Here is a 20,565-nt window from a genome sequence, read left to right on the forward strand (position 1 = left end):
AAACAAACACACTTGAAGCACTGTAGTCCCTTTCAGATCAGATATGGATTAAAACAAATGACATACTTAGATTGGTACATTTACTGAAATGGTTGCTTACATCTGGATATTCTTTTACAGGCACATATAGTTTTTCTTGCAGCTGTACAATAGGTCCTGCTGCGTCTGGCAATTCAGCACTTCTCTTTTCTGTACTGCCATTTAATGTGTCATTATACATGTCCTTCCGTACTCTACTGATTTCTGAAAGGCAAGAAAAGGAAATGTGTCTGTCAAAACAGCATTTCTTCATACAAGAAAACACAAGATATGTACAAAAAACTTATTAATGCACATAATGATTCACCTCCCATGGTCTACAACTTTCACATGCATGTATTTCATAGTTATCGGCAAAATGTAGTTGTTAAACATACCAATGTACACCTCATATGCTGAAAATACATATTCTTTTTAATATATACATTATCAATACATATTCTAGACTGTTTGTTCTGGTGAAGTGGTATGCAATCACTGATGTGCATTTTCAGTGCTTAAATCACAAATTAACAGTTGTGGTAACAGCAGCAGAGACTCCTTATTACATATAAACAGTGTACGCAGCTCGCAGCCCATGGTCCAGTTAATGACCCAGGTAGATTACAGCAGTACAAGCTGTGTTAGGTGTTCCAGCAAAAATATGCAGAGCAGGTAATCCCAGAACAGTAAAACAACCAAATCAGAGAGCTTAAGTTCCAGCAGCTGTTCCTAGTGAAAGTAATATTAACACATGAACAGGTATGGGTGTGTGTGTGAGCACATTCACATTCAAGGGAAAAGGAAGATGGCTTCTTGTTTAAAATCCAAGCCATTGTTTTACTTATCAGTCAGTGAGAGCAGCTGAGCATTTTTCAACAGCTACGTTGTGCTTACTTGTACAGCCTTTCATAGTAATTCCTTCTAACCTCAAGGATTCACAGGCTTTTGTTGCCCTGGTAACCCTATGATGTCGATTCAGCAAGGCTGTTGTTAAACGAGGCTTGTGCTGCACCTTGTATAATGAAGAAGCATGAATGAACTGGTAAGCAAACTGTCAAGCATGCACCGAAAACGGAATCAGAAACTGAAATACATTACATTAACTGGCTGATCACAACAGGAACAAAATGTGATGCAGAGGTCAGTGCATATCAATAGTTGACAATGTATAAGCCTGAACTACTGAAGCACTAGTGTACTCGGTACAGAAAGAATGCTGCAAACATGAGATGCAATACAATGTCAGTAATACTCAACACCTTAGAGAGTATTACTTCTGTTAACAATTCTGGAGAAAAAAAGTTCTGCAGTTACCCATAACCCAGTCACACTTGTACAAACGCATCATACATTATTATACTACTGAAGATTTCATTAATGGCATGCTATTACTACTAAAAAATATATTTTTAAGCTTTAACAAAATCTAAAGCAATAAAACGAAGTAAACACAGCAAAGACTTTTAAGCACTTTCAACCAGCTAAATGGCGCTTCTTCAGACCATAAAAACATCATTCAACTCCATTCCATTAAATACTGTTAAAATCATTCAAAAATCATATGATTAGTTTCACATCCTACCTAATATACGATAGAAACAATGTAGCAGCAGAGGAAATGATGTAACTAAATGCATCATTCATTTAAACAAATCACATGATATTATAAACAGACCTTAAAGGAACACTAGTACTCAAGCTGCAACCTTTATCGGCCTGAAACCTAACAATCCATTTAAGTTCTTTTTGCTGTACCATGACATTGATATCTTCCAGGCTTGGATCATCTGCAAGTGAATCAAAACACCATAAAACTAAAACTGTGCATATTACCCATTTCTTTAACATATTTTGCAAGTGCATTTCTCTCATCTAACTTACAAAAGTCATTAACAAGTTCACGCATGAGTTCCCTCAAAGATCTACTAGTCTTAGCAACATAGAAGAAACTGCATGTTAAGCACTGTGCAAGATGCACTACATTTCTAGTAAAGCAGTTAGCTTCAAGATCAAAATCAAATCTATACACAAAATTTGTATTAGGATTCCTGAAATATGCATTACTCTTCATATAGTTACAAAAATTGCAAGACCATCATGGAAAGGTGCCTACTGTGCCCCTTTCAGCTTTCCTATATGTCTTCCAATTTGCACAGCATCCTTTTAAGAAACGTTTTATGTTTACAAGGAAGTCTAGGTTTGTCTTCTACTGTATCTCTGATCTTATCATGGGACTTTAATATAGACCAATTCTTCCTAATGCTATCACATATCCTGTCAGTATCAGCTGTATAAAACACTGAAACTGAAACATTTGGCTTCACAGCTCTCTTACTGCCAAACTCCTCGTGATTCTGTTGTGAGAAAAATGGTCTCAGTCGACCCTAAGATATTTGGTCTCCTTTCTCAAATTCCACTTCTCTAGCACTATAACCTCTGTCAACAAAAGAGGCTAACACTACCAGAATAAATCTGTACAAAAAACTTTACAGGCACTTACTGACCAATGCAATCTGCAACACAAACGTCTCTGCAAATATGCTTACAGAATCTGAGGGCAAGGAAAATTCTGAAATCACAATATTTCAAAATTAATATTTTGTTAAAATGTCAACATACACAGCTTCACATGCTGTAAATTACAGACACAAAGTAGTATACATAACAGCTATGTGAACTTCTAGATCCTAGTATAATGTTCTGCACCTACTATCCAATTTGCATAAAAGGTAGTCCTAGATGCATAGGGCAAGATCTGTGACAGTTTGGCAGTATACTGACTGCTAGGATTTTTTCCCCTTGTAAAACATGATGGGCCTGAAGATAAAACTGTGCATGCCAAAAGCAAGTGTGCCCAAATACAGGGGGAAAATAGTGAAAAGAATTCTCAGCGACATCTAGCTACACTAAGTAAATAAGAAAAATAAGTGCTAAACATTTAATTGTAGTAAAAGTGCATGTAGCTGCACACAAATCCACCACAATGTGTGGTCTGATAATAATCAGAAGAGAAAAATGGCAGACATTTTCAACTGCTTGCCTTTTGGGGGGTGGGTGGGGCAGCATTGATCATTATAAAATATTTTCTCTGTACTAGTCTCCCTGACCTTGCATCAAGTTTTAATACAGTCTAAATGAAACTGTAGCGTTAACAGTTCTGGTATGTAACTACATAAGTATATTTAGAGCCAATGAGTAACTCGGTAAACTGGTTGTAACCTGCAAAATCCGAGGTGCTCTTCTACATACTGGATTTGATATATTCACTTGAACTTTTCAGAAAATATATGGGCCACCAGACACAGCTGGGGAGTTTTGTGACTATATGTTGTTTGTGGCTGTGACCCACACTGATGGCTGGGTATCACAACCGCTGAGTTAAAAGTTCCACTGCAAAAAAAACAAAAAAAACATGTTCACCGTGTGATAAAGTCCTGTAACCCTTACTAACAAAAACACTAACTCATATCCGAACCACTCTCTTTCAGCAGCACTTAAATAATTCAGACTTTGAAACAAGTCACAACCCACCATGTATGAGTTAACACACCAAATAAAAGAAAATGGACAGAACATGGAAAAGTACACAAAAATCTCATGCTAACTTAGGCCAGTAACTGAAGATATAAAATAATTCTTGTAAGAAATCAAACAAGTAAGGCTTTTCTAAACCTGCAATCACCTCAACAATAGAGAACCCAAAAAGTATTGCAACAAATAAACTTTTGAAATCTGGAAGCACAGATGCCCTATCACCTTCATCATTAAATGCTGACAAATTGCAGAATTACTGACAAATTATTTTAAGAATGTAATTCCTTGAACAGATTCTACAAAGTACAATTGTATACTCTTACCATAAATGTAGATGTTCGAGTGTGTTCACTGTTGCAGTCATGACTGTAGGGTTCTTCCTGCCAGCAGCAGCCCCCGATCGGCCAGAATCCCAAAGTCTGGATCGGGCGTCAGCTGAGGTCGCTTTTATCCTGATGTCAATTCGCCGGAAGGTACAAAGACCTCAGCTGACTCCATTTCCTCAGCCAAAATACCTCATAACAGACAATACTCAAAGAAAAAACAAAAGAGGGGATAGGAGGGTGGGTAACACAAACTGCAACAGTAAACACACTCCAACATCTACATTTACGGTAAGAGTACACACACCTGTACTATGTCCTTCGTGGTTCACTGCTGCAGTCATGACTGTAGGGTTGAGTCCCAAAGCTAAGAAAGGGTGGCTGGAGGAGAAACAGAGGGAGCGGTCACAAAACCTTGCAAAACCGCAGAAGCAAAACCCGCCCTGGACTGGAGGTTGTAATGCTCAGAAAAAGTATGTACAGAACTCCAAGTAGCAGCTTCCAAAATATCCTTGGTAGGAACCCCACAAAGAAAAGCTGCTGAAGTAGCAGTAGCCCGGGTAGAATGAGTCCTAACATTAACAGGAACTGGATTGCCATGATAAGAGTAACAGAACTTGATGCAATGGGCAATCCACTTGGAAATGGTTTGCTTAGTGATTGCTTTCCCCTGAACAGTAGGAGCATAAGCGACAAGCAACTGATCAGATTTCCGGAATATCTTGGTCCTGTCCAGGTATAGACGAAGCTGTCTGTGCATGTCAAGAGAGTGCAAAAGGCTTTCTTCCTCACCTTGAGGATTAGGATAAAAGGTAGGCAAATGAATAGACTGATTCAAGGCCACTGCCGAAACCACCTTGGGCATAAATGTGGGATTAGACCGTAGAGATACCCTGTCCTGATGAAAAATAAGGAAGGGTTCCCATAGCCATAAGCGCTTGCAATTCCGAAATTCTTCTAGCAGAGGTAATAGCTAAAAGAAAAGCAGTTTTCCAAGACAAAAATTTTAAATCCGTGGAAGCTGCAGGTTCAAAAGGAGACAAAGTTAATTTCTCCAAAACATAGTTAAGATCCCAAGTGGGAACAGGAGCCCTTATACGGGGCCGAATATTCTTAGCCCCTCTAAGAAATTGTTTAAGTAATGGATGAGAAAAAAATTGGAGGATCCGTATCGTAATTTGCAGAAATAGCAGAAGCATGAAGCTTAACAGACGAAAAAGATAGGCCTGTATGTAATAACTCTGTCAGATACTGTAAAATCAGAGGAATGTTCGGGACAGAAGAATCACCACCCTGGACTTGACTCCAGGAGCAAAATCTTTTCCATTTTCCCGCATAAGATTTTCTAGTGCTGGGCCGTCTAGCTTCAAGGATTACATCCAATACCTGTTTGGAAAGGGCAGAGGTGCTTACAGACCCTGGATCCGCCAGGCAGCTAGATGCAGAGTCTTGACATGACTGTGCAGTATCCGGCCGTCCCGTTGAGACAGTAGATGAGGGATTTGAGGCAGAATCCAGGGAGGCTCTTGAACCAAGTTCATCAGACTGGAATAACAGAATTGTCGAGGCCAATTGGGAGACAGTAGAATCATTTGCGGTCTGTCCTGTTTTATCTTCAGAAGTACCCGAGGTAGAAGAGGAAAGGGAGGAAAAGCATATACTGAGAGGTGTTTCCAACTGAATGAGAGGGCATCCACTTTCCATGCTAGTTTGTGGTAGGTCCTTGTGCAAAATGTTGGAAGTTGATGATTCTGAGGGGATGCAAAGAGATCTACGTCCGAACATCCCCAAGCCTTTATAATCATCCTGAATATCTGAACATCCAACATCCATTCGTGTGGACCTGAAATACATCTGCCAGATTGTTGTCTTTCCCTGGCAGGAATTGCGCCTGTAAGTCGACACTGCAGGTCAGAGCAGTGTACCAGAGATTCATGGCTAATCTGCACAGGGGGTAAGAGTGAGAGCCCCCCTGCTTGTTGATGTACCACATCACTGTAGTGTTGTCTGTCCGTATCAACAACTGACCTGGTAGAAGGAGGTCCCTGAAGGCTATCAGGGCATTCTGCACAGCTAGCATCTCATTCAAATTTATGTGCAGGTGCGTTTGCTCCTTCGTCCAAACACCCTGAAGACATCTCCTGTGCATGTGGGCTCCCCAGGCATAATCTGAAGCATCCGTTGTCAGAACTTGGTTGGTCGGCGGAGGACAAAAAGGCTTCCCCGTGTTCTGTAGACAGGCTTCGGCCCACCAAAGAAACTCTCGCTGGAGATGAGGCAAAATCGGGACCACTGTTTCCAAACTGTGGTAATGCTGACACCAGATACTCTTGAGGTACCACTGCAGTTTCCACATATGCAGCCTTGCATATGGTATTAGCAGAATGCAGGAGGCCATGTAACCCAAAACCTGCAGAATTTTTCTTGCAGTCAGCTGTTTCATTGAAACCAGGCGTCGGAAAAAAGAAGTATAAACTTTTTTACCCCATCTCTCCAAAGCCCTGGACTCTCGGTCAAAGGGAATAGGATTTTTAGCAGAGGCCGCTTTAACACCCTTAGGACCTTGAGAAATAGTTTCCCGATCAGGCAAAAGATTCCTAAAAAGAAATTTGTGAGAATCTGGAACCCAATAATACCTATCCGGTTTGGCCGGAGTAGGGGGAAAAGAATCAGGAGAGAGAGAAGCTTCCGAAAAAACATCATCAACAATGTCCAATACAAGGGGAATAGCCGGAGGCTTATGCTGAGAGAGAAGAAGAAAATCCCTAAGCCTTTTCTTGGATTCAGAGAATTCCTGTCCTTCCCATTGAAAATGCACCCTCATATCATGCAAAGTTTCACCAAAAGAATAATCCTCAGGAGGAGAGGCTGAAGGAAAGGAATCTTCAGCATCAGAATCCTCATAAAAAGGAAAGGAATAATCCTGCTCAAGGGAAGAAGCAGAACAAACAGAAATTTGGTCTGAAGAATCAAAATCTGACTGTAATCTAAGCTTCTTGTCAGGAGGGGGATGAGAACCCCTGATCATAGTTAAGAGACCTTCAGCCATCCTAAGCATCTGCCTCTGCGGCCTAGGACCCTGATCAAAAGGTTCCTGTGCTTGCCATTTCACTTTAGCTGGAGCATTAGACTTTGTCTTTGACTGTAAAACTGAATCCACATTTACAGGAAGCTGTGAAGGCCTGAGAACTCCCTCAGAAGCCGGTACCTGCCTACTGGCTCCGGACCCAACTGAGGGAGCAGTATCCAAAGGTCCAGCCCCTGGCAATTCTGAAGACACCATCAGCTCCACACCGGAGTTGGTACAGGCAATTGGTTCAAAACAGGCAGACGACAGGGGCTGCAAAGGCACCTCACTGATTACCGTCGAACCAGCAACTGGCAATAACTGAGTAACATCCTTTGCTGTGGACCTCAGAGGCCTGTCTGCATCCCTGCGCCTCTTACACACCCCAGAAGTAGGAAAAGAATCTGAAGACATGTTATAATTAAACCTTTTGCCAAAACAGCAAAAGGCAAAGTTAAATCTACGCCTAATAGTACGCTGATTAAATCTAGCATAAAACGCACAATTAGCAACATCGTGGTCAGGACCCAGGCAGGGAATACAGTAAGAGTGAAAATCCCTATGAGGTATTTGCTTCCCACATGAAATACAATTATTAACTTTTTCTGACATCTGACTGGAGCAAGAAAAAGACCTCCCCAATGGGGTACTTCTCTTTAAAAAAACGAAAATCTAGGGATTAAATCCAAAAACAAACAGGAACAGGCTGACCGGCATCAGTGAACTGCAAAGGGCACTGCGCGGCAAGAAAGACTGGGGAAATGGCGTCAGCTGAGGTGTTTGTACCTACCGGCACATTGACGTCAGGATAAAAGCGACCTCAGCTGACGCCCGATCCAGACTTTGGGATTCTGGCCGATCGGGGGCTGCTGCTAGCAGGGAAAACCCTACAGTCATGACTGCAGCAGTGAACCATGAAGGACATCACCCAAATCTTCCAGCAATATTGAATTTCAGCTAAGGTCAGTATCCAAATATCAAAAATATCTTTGTAGAAAACAAAGGAATCTGGTTTACCAGGATCTGACTCTGCCTCAAATTCATTCAGCTGAATGCTTGCAATCTTACAATTCCTATCAGCATCAAACAGAAGTAATAAAGGAAGAGCTACCCTCAAAATGGGAAAGGAAAGCCACATAATCCCTTTACATAATAGGGGAACCTCAGCTGAACCAATCAACGACAGACCACTTGTGATTCTCAACATTCAAGCCAAAACTTTACAGCCTGTTTTTTTTTCCCCACAACTTTCTGAACATGTAACAGTCGTAGAACTACTAAATGCTTCTCAAAAAAGCCAATTATAAACACTGTTTTCTCTTCAGTCTTGCTGAATACATCAAGGGAAAAAAATACAGTAGAAGTAGCACCTGGTCTACAGAGCTCTACAAGACTTTCAATAAGCAACTCTCAGAGCTCTGCTAACCAGGCAGGAATTTATTGGCTTCTACTCGCACAACATTAAGGTGGTTTCAAAGTTAACTTAGTGGAAGGAAATTTTCCAATGGATGAGGAAATTCCAGACTTCTGTCCCTGCTTTATTGCTCTTCATTGGTATATGTTAAACACAATGCGCAATTATGTGAAATGTTATAATTTATGTGCAATATTAGGATTATCTATTTCAAACATTCTGGTATACAGAAAGTGGTTATACATGTATTAATTTCTTTTCGTATTAAGTATGTAATATCTGCATATCGGAGTCTGGAGATAAGGAATTTTGTTCAGTTTTTGCACGTGTGCGAGTCTGAATAACGTTTACTTTGACTTGACGTTGATTTGTGAAATACTGAAGACAGCTCAGTACATTGACAAGAGCACTGGTACGCTCTGCAAAAAAAAAAAAAAAAAAAAAGCATTTGGTTGCCCCAAACTCTACAAAGCAACTTCCTTACCCTGGGAAAATGACTCAAACAAAACAATGACTAAATGAAAATTAAAAACAATGCAATTTTCTTCAGCAATTCTTACTGCAAATTTCCCTTTACCACTGGGGACATTCCCACCTGCCCATAAAATCAAATCTGAAAAAAAAAAAGGACATTGGGTATAGAACAGGGGTGCTGCAGGTTTTACAGACCAGCTACTCATTGGATCAGCAAAATACAAATTCTTTCTTGGAATGCACAAGTGGGATAAGTAGTAGAAAAGGAACTAATGGAGCCATTCAACAGGACATGCAAGCGATGGAGAAAAGGTGATGGAGACACCAAGAAAGGACAGGTGGTAGAAAACTAAATCAGACTACACAGGTTAGCTTCCTTTCTGCTGCCAAACAAACAATAACTTAATTTAGGACTAATTCAACTTAGAGTTTTGAACACAGCAAGTCCTACCTAAACCACATAAAAATTAATCAGAATGATCTTTAATATTGATTAAGTCCCATATTAGAACCATTGTAAAGCAGTGTCCATCTTCAATCAGAGCTCCTGAGTGTGCTAGATGGAATTTTACAAATGAGGCACTGTTCTGAACTTATGAATTTAATTGTGGTGATGCACCTGAAATGATACTGTTAATGAAAACTGGCAACTGTGTGTTGAACAGGTATGCTCTTCTGTCAAAAACCTCATACAGTATAGCTTGAAGGTGCAAGAGCAAAGCTGTAGCATCTTAAGAAAAAGCTTAACAGCTAGTAAAAGGCATGGCCAAGCTTTTCCTAATCATGATCATATCATGCTGGTAACTATGTTTTTCTTTATGGTGAACATTTGTGGTGAAATCATTAGACAGCATTGGAGAGACATCTGTAATGCACACAGCATTGGAGAGACATCTTTAATGCACACAGACATCCATAGTGGGCGAGTTTGTTTATTCTTTTGAGTAAAGGAACTAATGACCAATACCCATGGGGTAAACCACAAAATATCCAAAATAAAGTCGGCGAGCCTTTATAGAACTATTATTTAATAAACAAAATATAAGAGCTTTCATTCCCATCAATTAACCAATCAAAATAAAACAATAAATGTTGTAACTACTCGTATTGAATACACGTTATTTAAAATGTTTTACTGTACTGTATATTTTTTAAATCATATTGGGAAGAACTTTTATGGCATTAGGAAGTGTCTTTTGTGATTTTGATTGGTTAACTGATTCATTGACAGGACTACATAACTGAGGTATGGTGCGTTTTACTTTATATGATGAAGTCCAGTATTAAACAGATGAATGAAAGCACTGATCTTTTGTTTATCTAATAAATAATAAGAATTCTATGACAGCTCAACAGTGTTTTTATTTTGGATTAAGAAACTAATGCCCGACTTGTTTGACAGAGCAGTAATCAACACTCCAAAAAATCTACATGGCCAACACATAACATCACATGCTGCCCCCCAGCATCCCTGCCTTATATACCCTCCTGAAGTTAACAGGCAGCTTAGGCTATGTCCTGACTCTGAATGTTACCAAACCTGGGAAAGGGAGCTAAAAATCTGTTAAACAGAAAGAAGCCCTCTATCCAAGCTCATGAGTAAAAGAATAAAGCCCTGACTATTGTCCCGGCAGCCACAGTTAAACTAACAGCTTAAGTGCTTGACAGTGAAGATGGGCATGCCTATCCTTGGGGGGGGGGCTCAGCATCTCAGGCTTCTCACTCTTGACCTACTCACACAGGGCAGAGACAGAGTTCAAAGGAAGGGATCTGGTGTAAGGGTGACAAGGAGATGGCCACAAAACCTAAAAGCTAGTGACATCAGCCCTTGTCGGCCATTCAAGGGAGCATCTGAAAATATTACAGGTAGCATGAGCAAACCTTACAGCAACAAAGGGGTCCACATCACCACCAAAGATGAAGGGGTAGGTTTACTCACAAAGAAAATATGCTCTTATTGTTTGGATGCTGTGGAGAGTGCCAAACTCCTGGATGATGATCCCTTTGGATGGCTGCTGCCTTAAGGGATCTGAAGGAAACTCCTTGCCCTAGAGAATCAACAAGCTCGAGTCTGCTGGGGGGGCAGTCAAATAAATTAGTATGCAGCAGAGGTAGTAGTACATAAGGAAAAAAAGTTCTTGCAACATGCACCTCTAGTACAGGACTTTTCCATTATGGTCATATGCATGCAAGTCACCAAACAGCTCAGTACAGTTATGTCCAAATCTCCTTGGCATTTTTTCCTTCCCACTATGTTTTCTGTAAATATAATGAGGTACTCTGCTCTGTACAGTAATCAACAAATGAATGGCAATAATCACAGGCACCAGTCATTGGCTGCTGCTTCTAGTAAAGGCTAGCTGTGTTGAATCAAAATAAGGAACCCAGTACAAGTGAAAGGCTCGACTAGAATATCTCTTGCTAGTAAGTAACATTTTACCAGGCATTCAAGGTAATGAAGTCACCAATAAAGTTATACCAATTTTCTTAATCTCAAACACAGTAGACTGAGACAAGTCTATGCTCCCCATCCACTTGAGCTTCCTTCCTCAAGTTCACTGTACCCCCAGATGATAGTGACCTCTTTTTACTTCCAGGTACCAGAACTTCCAATTACCCATCCAAAGCATTCATTTCATGACTGCTTCACATTCAGTCATCTCCCATAACAGGAAGGTCCACTGGTCCATCATACATTCTGCACAGATATTTTCTCTCATTCATCCTTAGACTCATGCAGCCTTTAACTTCATCCAACAGTCTTTTATGCAATTTGACAACCAGGTAGGTGGGTTTCAAGTAAAACTCTGAGCTCTAATGGAGCACATGTCGGCAGATTATTATATCGTTAAGGTACAGAAGCAGTGAGAATAATACGTACCACTCATAATGCATTAATATTTACAGTACTTGCTTTCACAAGTTTACAGTTTACCCATTCGAAATTTACAACACAATACTACATTGCTTTGATAAAGATGATGCAACATATTTCTGTTGACATGTTAGACGTATCCTGAAAGCAACTGCAGGTATTTTCTTCTAGATGATGGACCTTTAAGGTTTTTGAGGAGAAAAAAAAAAAAAAAAAATCAGAGGATGTTCAATTCTAATTTCTATGTGTAGGTGATCCAAAGTAGTTGGGCCTAGCTTGGGAGAAACGCCCCTCACCTAAGGTTTTACAAAAATGTGGCCTTCCACTATGGAAAATATTTTGCGATCCTTGACCTTGATCCTCTTTTACAAGAAAAAAATCAAGTACTTAATGCTGTCTAAACATTGTGTAAAATGCATTAAAGTGCATTTTATACTGAACATAAAACACATACCATTACACATGATGCAGTATAACTATCAATGGATTTGAAAACATTGTAATTTTTTGCAAATTAGGCTTTAACCAAAGCACAAAAGAGAGTCAGGTTTTGCATAATAGTCGAGCATTCGACTGAGTAGGAGCTAAAAAAATAAAAGCACCACTGAAGGACAAAAATGTAAGGTGGAACACAATTCTCAGAATCTGTCAATAGACATCCTGCTACCCAGTCCTGGGGCCAGAAAGCAGGCAATAAGAATATAAAAAAATGTTACTCATCAGGATACAATCAGAAGATCAAACTCATGGGCAAGTTATCAATGTATTTCTGCCTTGTACTGCTTTATCATGCCTCTCAATTTTTCAGAATTTCAAAGAATGACCTGATTTTTGAATCATATTTTTGGTCTGTTCTGCATAAAAATTTTTTCTAGCAAATCGTTCACAAAATAATGGCAGATATTTGTATTTCGCACATCATATCCTTCAGAAAATTAAGGTTTATGCAAAACCTGCTATTCTGGCAACTTGCTAAGTTTATATGAGCAGTATTTAAAGTGATTTGCTGATGTTTCTACATACATTGCGACATTCAGTGAGGGCCACAATGTATCTTCCAGCTTGCCTTTCCTTCTTTTTTAGGCCATTTTTCACTAAAAAGCTTTCTAAACTTTTTATTAAACAATTGCTCAAAAAATAGAGCTTTACCAGTTGTCACGTTACAATAGGTTAACGTGACCTATGTCCATAGACTTCAGTGGGGCAACTTAGCACATGTGCTGTGGTACGCCCATTAAAATCTATAGAAATGACAGATGCTTGGCCTATACCCAAAGTCATGGAGGTTAAATTTCCTTGCTTTTTTTCAGTGGCATTAGTGTATGGAAAAACGTAAAGTTTACAGCTGATTTTAAATATGAATATGAGGACCCGTATGGGGGAAAGTTCTGTTCGGGAGTTTAATCACTGCGTGCAGTTGTGCAAAGGTAGGCTTAGAAACATCAGTAAAATCACTTTTAAAATCTGTCCCCGATTTTGGGAATCTGTTTCCCCCACCACCAAATCAGTTTTGGCTTTGTCCAGAATGCATGAACTAAGAGGTTTGAGAGGTACGCTTCACAACCTTAATGGACAAACATAAAATATAGACGTGTACACTTACCATAAATGTAGATGTTCAAGTGCATTCACTGTTGCAGTCATCACATTTGGGTTATCTGCCTGCAGGTAGCCCTCAACTGGCCTGAATATCAGTCTTCAGATTTCTGCATTGGATGCTCTCTCTTCTTCCATGATGTCAGATCGTCAGGGGTATAAAACATGCAGCAGACGCCATTACATCAGTTTTTCTTGCCCCAGATGTCAGGTGCCCCCATAATGGGAAGCAATTATATGTTATGGTACACCTCCATCAAAAAGGAAATACACCAGAAAAAAATAAATATGCCAAACAAGAAGGAAAGGTAGAGCCAGGAGAAGTCAGGGGGTTGGAGGGAAGGTAACCAGGACTGCAACAGTGAATACACTCAGACATCTACATTTATGGTAAGTGTACATAACTGCACTATGTTCTTCATGTTTCACTGTTGCAGTCATCACATTTGGGTTGATTCCCAAAGCTAAGGAAGGGAGGAGGATTTAAAGAGCATTAGGGCCAGCTATTAAGCCCTGCAAGACTGCAGTGGCAAAACCAGCTCTGGATTTAGAAAAAATAGGCATGTGATAATGCTTGACGAAGGTATGTAACAAAGCTCCAGGTAGCAGCTTCTAGGATGTCCCTGGTAGGGACTCCTCTGAGAAAGGCTGCAGAGGTAGATACAGCCCTGGTGGAATGTGATCTTATCCCCTGTGGGGTAGGTTTTCCATGGTGTTTATAGCAGAAATGAATGCAATGGGCTATCCATTTGAAAATGGTTTGCTTTGAAATGGCCTTCCCCTCTGCCCCTGCAGCAAAGCCAACTAGCAGCTGTTCAGATTTTCTGAGAGGCTTAGTCCTGTCCAAATAAGATCCAAGTTGTCTGTTTACATCCAGAGTGCAGTTTTTGTTCCCTTTTGTTTTGTGGGTTAGGGAAAAAAGAAGGCAAATGAATGGACTGATTTAGGGCCACACTAGACACCACCTTGGGCATAAAGGAAGGATTGGTCATGAGGGAAACCCTGTCCGCATGGAAGATAATGAAGGGTTCCACTGCCATGAGAGCCTGTAATTCAGACACTCTTCTTGATGAGAGGCTTAGTCCTGTTCAAATAAAATCTAAGTTGTCTGTGCACATCCAGAGTGCGCAGTATTCGTTCCCCTTTGTTTTGTGGGTTAGGGGAAAAAAGTAGGCCTCCAGGAAAAAGAGAGGTCATTGTTCCCCTCTACTTGACACTCATTAGACCCATTATAGAGTACAATGCCCCTTTTGGAATGTACCACACAAGCCATCTGCAGCAGCTGGAAAGGCCACAGAAGTAACTCACAAAGAGGATTACTGGCCTCAAACAAATGCCCTACAGTGACCGTCTCAAAAACTCCAGCTTTATTCTGTAGCATATCACCTACTCCGAGGTGATCTCTGCCTAACATATAAAGCTATGCCAAAGCCAGAGCTGTTGGACATGCTACACCTAAAGAAATCCCAATCCCTCTGAGCTACATGCTCTAGGGAACCTAAACCTTGTCACCACAATAAACAGGACATACTGGACGGATAGATTCCTGTCCCAGAGACTTCCCATACTCTGGAACAGGCTACCCATCTACGTCAAGCAAAGTTCTTCATTAGCACTCTCCAAGAAAAATCTTGATGAGTGGATGGGAAATAGGAAATGCACCCCGGGGATCACTTCTGTGTCTCTACTCGACAGTGGCACAGGAAAATAACTTTCTTGGGTGGTATGAGCCAGGGAACCTTGTTGGCTAGGCTTACATAGGCCCTTGGGCCGATAGCCTAGTACCTACCTATGAAGTGATGGCTAGAAGGAAGGCTGTTTTCCAAGTAAGGAATTTCAACTCTGCTGTTGCAGCTGGCTCAAAGGGGGGAAGAGTAAGCTTTTCCAATACAAAGTGAAGGTCACAGGCTGGAGTGGGAACTCTCCTGGGGGGGGGGGGGTCTTAAATGTTTGGCCCCTCTAAGGAATTGTTTTAGTAGGGGGCGAGAGAAGAGGGGTGGCTCAGTACTATAATGTGCTGAAATGGCAGAGGCATGAATTTTAACTGACGAGAAGGATAGGCCCGTGTGGAGCATTTATGTTAAGTACTGAAGAATATGAGGTAAGCTGGGCACCGTTGTGCCCATCCCCCGAGTCTGGCTCCAGGAAAAGTATCTTTTCCACTTTTCAGCAAAGGATTTTCTAGTACTAGGCCTCCTTGCCTCCAGAATGACATACAGTACCTGCTTACTGAGGGATGTTAGAGGACAGCTCAAGGAATTAGCCAGGCTGCCACATTCAGGGGTTGAAGCTGAAGGTGCAGAATCTGTCCCACCTGCTGGGACAGCAAGGAAGGGATCTGAGGCAGGTGCCATGGTTGCAGCAATATCATACTGCGCAAGAGGGGGTACCAGTGCTGGCGTGGCCAGTCTGGTGCAATCAGTATTGTCCTCGGCTTGTCCTGTTTGATCTTTAGTAGAACCTTCGAGAGGAGAGGCAGAGGGGGAAATGCATAAACAGAGAGGCTTTCCCAGGTAAAGGACAGGGCATCCACTTTCCAAGCTTGATTGTGGGGAGTTCTTGTGCAGAATTTGTTCAATTGGTAGTTCTGAGGGGAGGCAAACAGATCTACCTCTGGAGTCCCCCATTTGTTCCTCAAGAGTTTGAATATTTTTGGTTCTAGTTTCCATTCGTGTGGGTCCATGAGATTTCTGCTTAAGTCATCTGCCAGTGAATTTAGATTGCCTGGCAGGAACTGAGCAAGTAGGTGTACTTGGTAGCTCAAGGCTGTGTTCCACAGAGCCATGGCTAGTCTGCAGAGAGGGTAAGAGTGGGTTCCCCCCTGCTTGTTTATGTACCACATAACTGTGGTGTTGTCGGTCTTTACCAATAGTTGTCCTGGAAGAATATGGTCTTTGAAGGCTGTCAGGGCATTCTGTACAGCTAACATTTCCTTTTTGATTGATATGAGGTTCTCTGGTTCGATCCTTGGCTGGGGTGCCTTCTGTGCAGAGTCTGCATGTCCTCCCTGTGGTCGTGTGCGTTTCCTGCGGGTGCTCCGGTTTGCTCCCACATCCCAAAGACATGCTGTAGGTGGATTTGACACACAATTGGCCCTAGGCATGAGTGTGTGTGCCTTCTGTGGAAGGTTGGGCGCTGGCCTGGCAATTCAACACCGTAAAACTCCACTGCCAATCATGAGCGGATGGTGATCCACTGTGGCGACCCCTAACCGGGAAAAGCTGAAAGAAGAAGATGCAGGTGCATCTGTCTCTGGTTCCATTTGCCCTGAATGCACTGCCCTGCCATGTGAGCCCCCCATGTCTGATGTGTCTGTTATGGTTTGGGCAGCAGGGTGTAGAGTGAAAGGGAGCCCCTTGTTGTGGTAGCAGGCCTCTGCCCACCAAAGGAACTCTGTCTTTATACAAGGAATGATAGAAATCATTGATTCCAGGTCCTGAGAATGTTGTTACCATAGGCTTTTTAGATACCACTGGAGTTTCCTCATATGCAGTCTTGCATATGGAATTAGAATGCAAGAGGCCATGAACCCCAGGGCTTGCAGTATTTTCCTTGCAGACAGCTGGGGTTTTGTGGCCAACAGTCTGAAGTAGGTTGTTAAATAAACTTGTTTCGCTGGAGTGAGGAATGCCATTTGGGAAGTTGTGTTCAAGCTTGTTCCCAGGAATACAATCTGTTGGCAGGGTACTAGGTGAGATTTCATTTTGTTTATAGTGTACCCCAGTGAGGTTAGAAGTTTCTTTACGAATGCCAGGTGTTGTAATAGCAACTCCTGGCTTTCTGCCTGAATCAGAAAATTGTCCAAGTACGAGTAAATTTGAATATTTCTCTGCCTGCAAAATGCAATGGCTGGAGCTACACACTTTGTGAATACCCTGAGTGCATTAGATAAGCCCAAAGGGAAGTGCAGAGAACTGATAGTGCCTGGAGCCTGCCCTGAAGCATAGGTATTTCCTGCAAGATTCCCTTATTGGAATGTGCAGGTAAGCTTCCTTTAAGTCTAAGGTTGCCAGCCAGGCATCCTTGGCTAGCACAGGAAGAAGCTGCTGAAGTGTTGGCATTATGAAGTTTGGAATTACCAGAAAGGTGTTGAGAATAGAGAGGTCCAGGATAGGATGCCAGGAGTTGTCTTTTCTGGGTACCAGGAAAAGTCTTGAATAAAACACCTTGTCCCCTTTGTTCTGCTGGGACAGGTTGAATAGCCCTGATACTGAGAAGAGAGAGAACCTGCTGTTGGGCCTCCACCCATTGATTTGGGGGTAGATCTGGCCAACCTTTTGGTGTTGGTAGAGTGTGGAAGTGGAATCTGTATCCTTGGGAAACTATGTTCAAAAATGGGTAATGAGTTCCCAGTTTTTTTGCATGCAGGGCAAGCTTTCCTCCTAAGGGAGCAGGCAGTTGAGCAGGGCTTGGAAGGGTTAAGGTTAAGTCATTCTGCCATTTTTCTGTAGGGGGGTGGCTTACTACTCCCTGCTTTGAAAGTGGGAGCACCCCACTGCTTAGGTCTGTGCGTAGCCCGAGTCTGTAACCTAGGTGGTCTGCTGTTCCTGGGTTTGGACTGAGAAGGCCTGGAAGAGACTGGAAAGGACCAGTTCTTTGAAGGCCAATGCCTACTAAATCTGGGAGGCTGTACTTGAAGGAAATCTTTAACAGTTTGCATAGATTTAGCTTTTTCCTCCATCCTTTTGAGGACTTCTGCTTTGCTGCCAAAAAGTCGGTCTTGGTTTAAGGCAGCATCCAGTAATTTAGCTTTAACATGATCTGGCAAGTTTTGATCCTTAAGCCAAGCATGCCTTCTAAGTACAGACCCAGAGACAGCAGCCCTGCAAGATGCTTCTAAAGTGTCAAAACCACATTGCAAAGTATGTTTACCAAGTTGTTCTGCAGAATGCATTAAATCCTGCAATTCTTTGTGTTCAGTACAGTCAGGAATCATCATTTTCTGTTTAATTAGTCCCATAATACACTGCTGATATTTTAACATATGAAACTGGCAATTTAAAGTCCTAATGGCCAAAGTAGCAGAAGTATATACCTTCTTACCCCATCTGTCTAGGGCTCTAAAATCTCTATCAGAAGGGGTAGGATTTTTGGCAGCAGTGGCCTTAATGCCTTTTAGTCCTTGGGAAATGGTTTCTGGATCAGCAGAAGGATTCTTTAAGAGGAAATTGTGAGAGTCAGGTACTCTGTAGTACCTGTCATGTTTTCTGGGAGATGGAGGTAAAGCGTCTGGGGGTAAGGCTAGATTCCAAGAAAGCATTATCTACAATGTCCAGAACAGGAGGGATAACTAAAGGCCTGTGTTGAGGCAGGAGTAAGAATTCCCCAAGTCTCTTTTTGGACTCAAGAGTAATCCTGACTTTCCCAGTGGAAATGCTCCCTAAGAGTATGCAAAGTTTCACCGAAAGAAAAATCTTCTGGAGGGGAAGCAGAGGGAATGAAATCCTCTGCATTAGAATCCCCATAAGTAGATAAGGGCAAATCCTGGTAATCAGAAAGAACAGAAATATCAGATTCCTGATCAGAAGAATCAGTAAGAAATTCAGTTCTAGGTCTTTTAGAGGGGGAAGGCTGGCTTCCCCTAAATAAGGTAATAAGGTCTTCAGCCATTCTAAGCATTTGTTTTTGAGGCATACAGGTCTGAGCTCGTGGTTTGGTCATCGATTTTCTAGGCGTAGTGCAAGTTTTAGGCCTGAGGGATTCAAAACTTCTGGATGGAAACGATGACGTTGGTTTAAAATGCAAGTCTGTAGGCCTGAATACACCCTCAGAAGCCAGTGCCTGCACAGAGGCTCCGTACCCATCCAAGGTAGAGACATCTGTAGGTTCCATAGTCGAAGAAGCATCTCGCAGCATACCAGACTCCGAATGGGTCTTAGTAGAGGCCTGCGAATCTGAAGTAGCAGGTATCAGGGGCTGCGAAAGCGCCTCACTGAGTACCGGCGGTCTGGCGACTAGCTTAATGGAAGCATCATCGGCAGTTTTGGACCTATGCTGTCTGTCTCTATCTTTATCCTTACGTTTTTTCAGAAGATTGGTAGTCGGATGGCTTAACTAAGCCATTTCGGAGTACTGAGACAGAGTACAAAAGTAATTGGCTGCAAAAATAGCCAGACGACGAATAGTTCGGGGATTGAACAAGGCACAAAACAGACAGTGAGGGATGTCATGGTCTGGGCTTAAACAGAGGATGCAGTACGAATGAAAATCTCTAGGAGGTATTTGCTTTCCACGGATACAATTGTTAACTTTTACTGACATCAGTTGGAGCAAGAAAAAGGATCCCCAATGGGGTACTTATCTTCTTTGAAGACTTCGGATCTGAAACTCAAAAATTCAGGAGTCGGCCGACCGGCACTTGCGAACTGCTTCTGCTTCAGGCACCACACGGTAAGAAAGACTGATGTAATGGTGTCGGCTGCATGTTTTATACCCCTGACAACCTGACGTCATGGAAGAAGAGACAGCATCCGACCCAGAAATCGTTAGACTCTGGTATTCAGGCCGGCTGACGGCTACCTGCAGGCAGATAACCCAAATGTGATGACTGCAACAGTGAAACACGAACATCCTGCGATGCGACTGACGTGTCATCAACCTCTCTTAAACCTTTGCCGCCATATGTAATTAAGCTCTCCACTACTCACACATAATTAATTCCAAAGTTTTCATTTGTATTTCCTAAATTAAACACCACTGTACATTGGGCTTGGAGGTGGAGAAATAGTAGGGCAAAGAAAAAATATACCTACAGCTGCAAATGCAGCAGTGCACAGGGATGCCAGAGTGTCCTCTTACAGAATGGCAAAAATAATCAGATTATATCAGCTAAGGATCAGAAGTGACTTCCTGCATCACAGGTCAAGAAATGACACCAGCAGCAGCCAAACGTGTGCTGCACAGGGGCCAACACATTAAAAAGCCCTACAAAGTATTAGATACCCTGGCTTCATTTTTATCCTAATTAAATACAGTCTAAGAATTACTATGCTACCTGTTTACTGACGGAGTGTAATTTTCTTTCTTTGGAAAATAATTGTTTAGTAGTAGTTAAAATTAGCCAATAGTATAGTGCTTAGGTTCTAACCACTCACACTACATTTTCCTTGTTAACATATGAGGTTGTTTTAGGCATCATACAGTTAAAGTAAAATAAACTGAAAATGTAACCTAGAAAAAGGCTGATGACAATGGCATTTCCTGTAGGTGATTAATGGTTCCTTTAATATTAATGACAATATCTTGAAAAAGCATACGTCTA

The 20,565-nt window shown here is 41.8% G+C and overlaps 1 protein-coding gene across 4 annotated transcripts in view; it reads right to left on the bottom strand.

The window, feature by feature from the left end:
- QKI (QKI, KH domain containing RNA binding) overlaps positions 1-20,565 on the bottom strand; it is a 1,466,119-nt gene that overhangs the window by 1,154,498 nt on the left and 291,056 nt on the right. For all 4 annotated transcript variants that reach the window (XM_044068030.1, XM_044068032.1, XM_044068031.1 and 1 more), the window contains exon 2: positions 101-243. In XM_044068030.1, coding sequence (XP_043923965.1) covers positions 101-243 — 143 coding nt within the window. The remainder of the gene's footprint in view (positions 1-100; positions 244-20,565) is intronic.

Source organism: Protopterus annectens, chromosome 1.part0 (assembly GCF_019279795.1).
Source record: "Protopterus annectens isolate FY-2018-M chromosome 1.part0, PAN1.0, whole genome shotgun sequence".
Classification (NCBI taxonomy): domain Eukaryota; kingdom Metazoa; phylum Chordata; order Ceratodontiformes; family Protopteridae; genus Protopterus; species Protopterus annectens.